General features: G+C 42.3%; 2 gene segments (V, D, J or C); both read right to left on the bottom strand.

Annotated features, from left to right (window-relative positions):
* Positions 1-1,878: 1,878 nt before the first annotated feature.
* On the bottom strand, positions 1,879-2,513 carry LOC110542449 (Ig heavy chain V region VH558 A1/A4-like). The segment is given in 2 exon segments: positions 1,879-2,345; positions 2,433-2,513. Coding segments are annotated over 2 exon segments (513 nt in total).
* A 2,474-nt stretch (positions 2,514-4,987) lies between these two features.
* On the bottom strand, positions 4,988-5,731 carry LOC110542450 (Ig heavy chain V region 3-6-like). The segment is given in 2 exon segments: positions 4,988-5,562; positions 5,645-5,731. Coding segments are annotated over 2 exon segments (618 nt in total).
* Positions 5,732-8,552: the final 2,821 nt, after the last annotated feature.

The following is an 8,552-nucleotide window of genomic DNA, read 5'->3' on the forward strand; positions in this document are numbered from 1 at the left end:
CACACAGGGAGGGGTCTTTTCTGAGACAGATACTCCAAACAAGGTCTATTCATGGAGATAACTTAGGACCCCTGCACCGAAGTAGCCAAGGCAGCTCAGTATACAAGAGGGTACCCAAAAATAGGGCCAGGGACCATCCCCGCCATGAACTCAGGGGTTGGCTCTTGGATCACCTCCACTTGAAGGGGGAGCAGCCTTACCAGGCTATGGAGTAAGACAAAGAAGCCAGTCCTCATGAGACCTGCTAGACTATGGTCAAGTGGATGGGGAGGAAGAACTCGCCTGTCATTGGACTGGGGGAAGGCCAAAGGAGAAGAAGAGGAAGGTAGGGTGGTATTGAGGGGATTGGGGATGGGGCTACACCTGGGATACAACGTGAATAAACTCTAATTAATTAAAAAAAGATTAGTTTGCTATGCAAAGACATTTATGTCTCAGCTAGAGGGAGGTCTTCCCTGATCAATTCTAATCTTTTTAAGTTTTGATGGTAAACATATATTTCATTCCCTGTAGATACATAAACATAACCAAGTCAACATGTCAAAACTCTTGCAGGTTTCCATTCTGCTGTCAACACATCCTTTATGGTAAGTGGCCTGATTTAATGCTCCAGTTTTCTTTCTATAACCCAGTGTCTTTGAGCTACTGTTCTTCCTTTTTCACAAATGTTAAGAAAATTTAGAGTTAACAAAGCATTTTTTAGTCTGTCCCTGGGTGTCTTTACTCTCCATTTTTGTCTAATAAACATCTCTCTTGAATTACAATCAGCTCTTTCTCTAACAGTTGTCCTGTAGGCATGCCAGTAATGCGCTTTAATAAGCAAGTCAGCAACTTCTTTCTTAAACAGAGGATATTGATGAGCAAAGTTTATACAACATCATTTGGTGTATGTGAGAATGTGCTAGTCTGAGCTGTAAGCAGATCATGGAGTCAGTAATTAACAATTGAATGCATAACACCAGACCAAACCCCAACAAAATACTACCTCTAAGATACCTGCAAAATGTAAAATTCATTTTCAATGGTTCAGATTATGTCAACCTATAATTATTGACAAACACAATCCAATTTCAGTAAACAAGAGAATGAGCATGCATGGGTGCTAATGCCAGGATTAGTCCTCTTTTTAAAATTTGTTTATTTATTATGTAAACAATGTTCTGCCTGCATGTACACCTGCATGCTAGAAGAGGGCACCAGATCTCATTATATGGGGTTGTGAGCCGCTATGTGGTTGCTGGGAATTGAACTCAGGACCTTTGGAAGAGCACCCAGTACTCTTATACTCTAAGCCATCTCAGACCTCATCTTGCAATCCCACTGCTCTGGCCTCAATGCTGTCTGAGCAGGAGCTCAGCTTGTTGCCAAAGCACTAGACTCCAAATTCTGAGGACTCCACAGTATCCTAGGCAGCTCCATATCCAACCCTAAAACAATAAGAAATTTAATTACTGCTACCAAAAGCAATTCATAATCAGGTGGATCAATAAATAAAGAAATAAAATTAGATTGTATAGAAGAGGTAAAGTGTCTCTATGGGGGAGTGGATCTATGGAGGCCATTATCATCAAACTGCCTTTGAGTGCTTTAGGAAAATCAAACTGAACTATGAAAGGGGCTTTTCTTTGCTAAAGTGTTGGTGATTTGTTTTTACTGGTCAAATTCATATTGTTATTACTGGCTGAACTAATATTCTAGTTTATTTTATTCTTAGATACCCAAGCAAAAGTTCTAATCTCTTCGATTTAAAAGATATTTATATTGTAGGGTATTGTCACGGTTTTGTTTTATTAAGGAAACACGTCAATGAAGAGGGTGACTGATAAAACTGTAAAAAACTTTAGGAGGGTCCTGAATCAGCATCACTTCATTCTCATATCAGTTAGAAAAGCTGAAATAGACCCTATAAGACCCAGAAGTGACAGAAAAAGGGAAACTCTGATTATTTCTGAGCAAATAATCAAACTTCTCAGTCTCAGGGCAGCAGCTGCTCCCCCAGGTTTCTGACACACTCAGGATGTGGGTGCACCACTGTGCACCTCTCGCACAGTAATAGACCGCAGAGTCCTCAGCTGTCAGGCTGCGGAGCTCCATGTGGGCTGTGCTGGAGGATGTGTCTGCAGTCAGTGTGGCCTTGCCCCGGAACTTCTGGTTATAGCCAGTATTACCACTTCCAGGATAAATCCACCCAATCCACTCCAGCCCCTGTCCAGGACTCTGCTTCACCCAGTGCATATAGTAGCTGGTGAAGCTGTATCCAGAAGCCTTGCAGGACAGCTTCACTGAGGACCCAGGTCTCCCCACCTCAGCCCCAGACTGCTGCAGCTGGACCTCGCAGTGGACACCTGTGGACAGAAAGGCAGAGTGGGTGGCAGTGTCACCTCAGTCCCTGTCTGTTCTTCAGATTTGGAACTGGTGAGTCCCTCTGTTACCTGCAGTTACTGACAGGAGGAAGAGGATGACCCAGCTCCATTCCATCCTGAGGGACAGTGCAGCCAGTGACTCTGCAGAGGACACTGATCATTTGATGTTTTGGGGACATGGACATCCCTCTATTTACTACCCTAGACTCCCATGATTTGCATATTCATGAGCAGGCTCTTTCTTAGATAAGGACCTAGTCCAGCAGGAGAAGAAGGAAGTAGGGAACACCTGGGTCAGACAGCAGGATGCTGAGGTCCAAGTCCTAACCCTGTCCTGGGAAATGCATCCCACACCCCTTCCCATCCTTCAGGTATAGTCAATTAATGTTTGCCTTTCCAACAGGTTATGTACTGAAAAAGTCACTCAAATGACCAAAATTAAATATACTTCAGAAATATGTGCACATCAGTGATTATTGCAGCAGGATCTACAACAACTATATTATAGAAATGAACTATACATGTGTCAGCACAGGAATTTGTCAAAAAGAAGTTATATATATATATATATGATTTAGGTATTAAAAACTGTTTATATATGTAAAATATGTAATGTATATTATATGTAATAATAAATATAAATATAACAAAACAGTTTTTCAGAAAATAGAATAAGAAACTTACACTCTATTGGGAAATGAATGCAATTAGAGACAACTGTATTAATTAAGACCATCTCAGATACCAGACATAAAATGAATCTCTCATTAGCATTTCATAGATACTGATTAGTTATCCACAACTGTACATACAAACACATGATATAAATGAAATTGCCTAGTATAATACAGGGAGACCGGGAAGGGCAAGAAAAAGAAGGGTAGATGTTATGGGGAATTATGCATAGTGTACAAAATACACTTGGATGAAAAGGCTAAACAAATAAAACTGATATTTCTATATTTCATATGATTTTAGTTTTTAGCTCTTTGGAATTTTCAATCATAAGCAAAATATGCTATAATCTGCCATCACTATTAGTACTCTCACCACTATGTATCAACACGATGGCTCTCTTTCTCCTTAGGACCATCCAATAAGTCTCTCTCCCAACATCCTGACCTACTTGTTTCATTAGCAAATAACACAATGAGTCTAATTAACACTATTTAAATACACATAGGTAGGACTATCTCTAATAAATAGTGAAACCCTAGAAACCTTCCCAAAAAAGGAATTATATTTTGTCCATTAGTAACCAAATACCAATAGACACTGGGCTTGGTGTGGGCTCTCAGGAGTTCCCCCCATCCGCTTGTAATATGATTTTAAATTATTGTATTATTGTCAGTACACATGCCCCACATCACAGATGTGTTACCCTCAGGGGTCAGCTTACAAAATTCAATTTGAAGGGAAATACCCCACCCTAGCTCATCATGTTGCTTCAGGACTGAGCTCATCCTCTTCCCATATGGCTGGCCTTGCCAGGCAGCCCCACCAGAGGGAAGTGATCATAGAAGAAGTAACAGAGTCCATGTCAGAGACAGCCGCTGCTTCTTTTACTGGGGAACCCACATGAAGGCCAAGCTGCCCATCAGCTACATTTTTGTACAGGCTTAAAGTTTAGTTCATACATGCTTTTTGGTGGTGCTTCAGTTCCTTCAAGCCCCTCTAGACCTTGGTTAGTTGGCTCTGTTGGTCTTCCTGTGGAGCTCCTATCACCCTCATGTCATTTTCTTTTCTTCTCCAAACTTTTCCATAAGGCTCCTTAACCTTCTCCCAAAGTTTTGCTGTGAGTCTCGGTATCTATTTGTATCTGCTCATAGGTGGAGCCTCTCAGGGGACAGCTATGGTAACCTCCAGTCTGCAAGAAAAGCAGAGAGTAGTTAATAGTGTCAGGGTTTGGCTCTCCCCTATGGAGTGGGTCTCACTTTGGGCCAGGCACTGTTTGGATATTTCCTCCATATTTATCCTGCATATTTTGTAAGCAGGGTAAATTTGGAACATTCTAAAATTTACTGAAGGTGAAGGATTATCTGAAGGGACTCCAACTCTTTGGCTTCCATAACTTCATCAGCCATGTAGTTGAACTGTTCAAGCAATAGTTCAACTGTTGCTCATGCAGATGTTTTAGGGTCATTCCTTTTAAGGGTCACCTTGACTTTCAGTCTGTAAAGAATCCTAATGACATTTTAGTTACCCAACATACAATTGACTGTTATTTATATCACACCTGTACACCATCAAAGCTAAATTTGTACCTTCAATTACTCCAAGTAAAAGTCACAACAACCTTGAATAAAGGAGTCACAATAGCTTGCGCATGACAAGTACACTGAGTCCTTTGTATCTGTCTTTATGTCCAGTAGGGTTTCTTCACTGAGGTTTTGGCAGCCTGAGTGACCTCATGGGTTTTGCAAAAGTTGCTCTCTGGGGTTTGAGATTGTGCAAACTTGTGTGGCCTGTGGGGTTATGGATACCAGTGTGGCCTCTGGGTTTCTTGTTTGGTCTCTGGAGTCCCTGCTCTAACTTGGCCTCCACCACAGCAGTGGTCTTCTGATGAAGTTGTGGGCTGAGCTAGGGAACCTATGGAGGTGGTGTTGGGGAATTATGGGCAGGATTTAAGGAATGTTGGTGAGGTGTGGGCATTGTTTTACTGGGCTTTCTACTGCAGTGTGGCCTCCTGCAGAGCTGGAGTCTTCTCCAAGAGTTGTGGGCCAGGGTGGTTTCTGTGGTTTTGTTTCAAATTCTCTGAAGTCGAGATCCTGTGTGTGATATAAGTGCTGAATGCCCCCTGCTGGTCTATAGCTGAATGCCCCCTGCTGGTCCAGAGCTCCTCTGAGGGAAGGTTTGTGTCTGGGTTCACAGTGAGGTTCCTTCACTGTGTCTCCTGTACAGTAATATGTGGCTGTGTCCTCAGTGGTCACAGAGCTCAGCTGCAGGAAGAACTGGTTCTTGGATGTGTCTGTAGTGATGGAGATGAGGATCTTGAGAGATGGGTTGTAGGTAGGGTCACCACTGTAATCTATGCACCCCAACCACTCCAGCTTATTCCCTGGGAACTTGCGGATCCAGTGCCAGTAGGAGCCACTGGTGGTGATGGAGTACCCAGTGACAGAGCAGGTGAGGAGGAGTGATTGTGTTGGCTTCACCAGTTCAGGTCCTGACTCCTGAAGCTGCACCTGGGACAGGATCCCTTTAGACAAGAAGAGTCAATTCTGTCAATCACATATTGTCACAACCCCTCATGGACACGTATATGAAATGGTAACACTCACCAGGAAGGGCTGTCACCAAGTACAGAAGACACAACACTCTCATCTTCTAGGCTACACCCCCTTTTTCTCAGAGGTCAGCAACCTGAGAGACAGATGTGAGCTTCCACAGCCCAGGAGGGGATTTAACAGATCTAGGAGATGCATTTGCATGTGGTGAGCAAGCCTAGCCTTCATAATTTGGGAGGGTTGATACTGACTCCATTTGTTTATTACAATGTGGCCATCACTGCCTTCAGCTTCCTGCACTGTGAGTCTGAAGTAAGAGAGCCTGAGAACTGTAGGGAATCACAGGAAACTCATTCTAGCAGCACCACACCTTCACTTTCCAGCCCAATCCCCGCACCCATATTCTTCTACAACTTATTTAATGGTATCACATCAGTGCCAGCCTCTTTTCACAACGGAGGTGTGGAGTTCTTTCGATTAGTAACTACACACTGCTGCTTATTTTTTCCTGTTTTCCATCTTTCTTAAAACGAGACAGACTGTCAGATTGTTTTTACACAAGGTCCACATCTACCTCTTGCTTCGTCTTTTCTCTGGAGTAGAGAGGAAGCACACACTTAGACAATCAGCGATGACCTAAGCCTCCTAACCCATCTCATTCAAGGGCCTCATTTATTCTTCACACATTGGCCTGGCTCACAGTCCATCAAGGTAAACATAAGACAACACCATGCTAACAGATATATGACAGACCATGCCCAAGGGTGTTACAGTTGGAATAAGAATGGCCCCTATAGACTCATGGGTTTGAATGCTTGGCCAATAGGGAGTGTCACTGTTCAAGGTATGGCCTTGTTGGTGTATATATGGACTTGTCAGTGGAAGAATGATCACTGTGGGGACGGGCTTTGAAGTCCACTGTGCTCAGACTACACGCAGTGTAGCACACAGTTTCTTTCTTCTGCCTGCATGGAGTTCTTGGCTACCTCTTCACTATTGATCTGCCTGCAAGCCACCATGCTTCTCTCCATGCTGGAGATAATGGACTAAACCTCTGAACTGTAAAGCAGCAACAACTAATTGTTTTCTTTAATAAGAGTTGCCATGGTCATTGTGTGTCTTCACAGCAATAAAAATAATTATTAAGACATATTTGGTAGCAGAAATGTGGGTTTTGCTGTGATAGGGCTGCTTATGTTTTTGTTTGAAGGAATGTTGATTCTGAGAGTTTGAAGTGGAAAAGCAATTGAATGCTTTACATGGGGTAAAGGGCAATACCATTAGGAACACGGAAGACAGTGGTGTTGGGGTGCTTTGAATTGTGGGGGCTGGCTACAGAAATTTCAGAGAAGAAGTATTTTAATATGTGGCCTAGAGACTGCTCTTGTGATATTTTGGAAAATAATGTGGGTGAATTTTACCCAGGTCAAAATTATTTGACTGAGGCTAAAGTGAAAGGTTTTAGATTAAGACTGAATTGGCAAAGGAAATCTCAAAACAACCTAGTATATAATCTGTCATGTGGTCAATGGTGTTTACTCATATGGAAAGTGTTTTCATACAAAGGAAATAGAAATAGAGATAGAAAATTTAGAAAATGCATGGTTCAAGAAGAAATGGGGTGCCAGGAAGTAGAATACAGATAAATTTTGTGTTCCAGGATATAAACAAATTAAAGGTTTTGAATGGAATAAATGGAGTGATGAACTCAGTGCAAGATTCCAACCAGCTAACCTTCCATTTTCTAAATGAGAATTAAATAATAAATAAATTGTTTAGGTCCTGTTGTGGTGATATACACCTTTAACAGCAACACTCAGGAGGTAGAGGTATTCAGATCTCTGAGTTCAAGGTTAGCCTGGTCTACAGAGAAAGTTCCTGGACAGATAAGATTAGGGAGTTGAGGGCACCAATGAAAACAGAAAGCTGGTGACGAAGTAATTACACAAGGGACCCAGGTTCTAGTCCTAGAAGAACTTGGCAGCTTCAACCGCATGATTCTGTCTTCTCCTGGGTCAAGAATAGGAGTTATGAAATCTCCTTTGCGACTAAAGAAAGCTGCTGGGACCAGCCTTCTGGTAGGGTGTCCCTATATGGAGGTTCAGAGAAGCCATTGTCTCAAGTTGTGCAGGTGAAGCCTGGAATGGTTTGGGGTTTCCACATTTTTGGTGATGCTGGATAGTAGAGGAATTTTAATCCAGTGACATCAACACTCTAGCAAAGGATCACATCCAAATACCTTCAAGGTCTATGAGATCTGAATGGAATGCAGACACGCCCTTAAATCACAGCTTTAATTCCTAACAATGAAAGCAAGGCCAGTTCATGAAAGGAAGCAGCCATGTTGGAAAGTGATGTCTTATTGAAGGGCAGAAAAAGTGGTGAATCAGAAAACAATTTCACAGAAAGAGACAGAGATAGGACATGCCCAACTCTAATAAGAAAAACAAAGGAAAGAGAGCCTACTTAGAAGATTGAGGGAGAGAAAAAAAGGTAGTGGTGTCATGTCTGGCAGGATTAGAGGGGCAGGTTTACAGAGTCATGTTGCAGAGAGACAAAGCTAGATGCCAGTTAAGACAGAAAGAGGCAAAGAAGAAGAAGGAGACAGAGGATATGAACATGTTGCCATAGTATGGGGCAAAGCAGAGTAATTCAGTAAGAAGCTGAGAGAAGCCAGTTTGAATCAATCATCCTGGAGAGGAGTTTTGAGCCAGAACAGCCAAGTTGAACCAGCCAGCGAGAGTTAGGAGAGAACTAGAAAGGGTGAACTTATTTAGTATTAAGCCTCTGAGATGATAATTACAACTGGCTAAAAAAAGTTACATTTACAGCAGAGTCATGGAATACATGCAGAGAGCTGCTGATAGGAGTGTAAACATCCTGAAATGAAATGACTGTGTTAGAAGAGAAAGAAGTGTGTTAGGGTTGGCAAAGCTAAAAAGGATCGGAGATGTGAAGACTT

This window comes from Meriones unguiculatus, chromosome 7 (assembly GCF_030254825.1).
Source record: "Meriones unguiculatus strain TT.TT164.6M chromosome 7, Bangor_MerUng_6.1, whole genome shotgun sequence".
Taxonomy (NCBI): Eukaryota; Metazoa; Chordata; class Mammalia; order Rodentia; family Muridae; genus Meriones; species Meriones unguiculatus.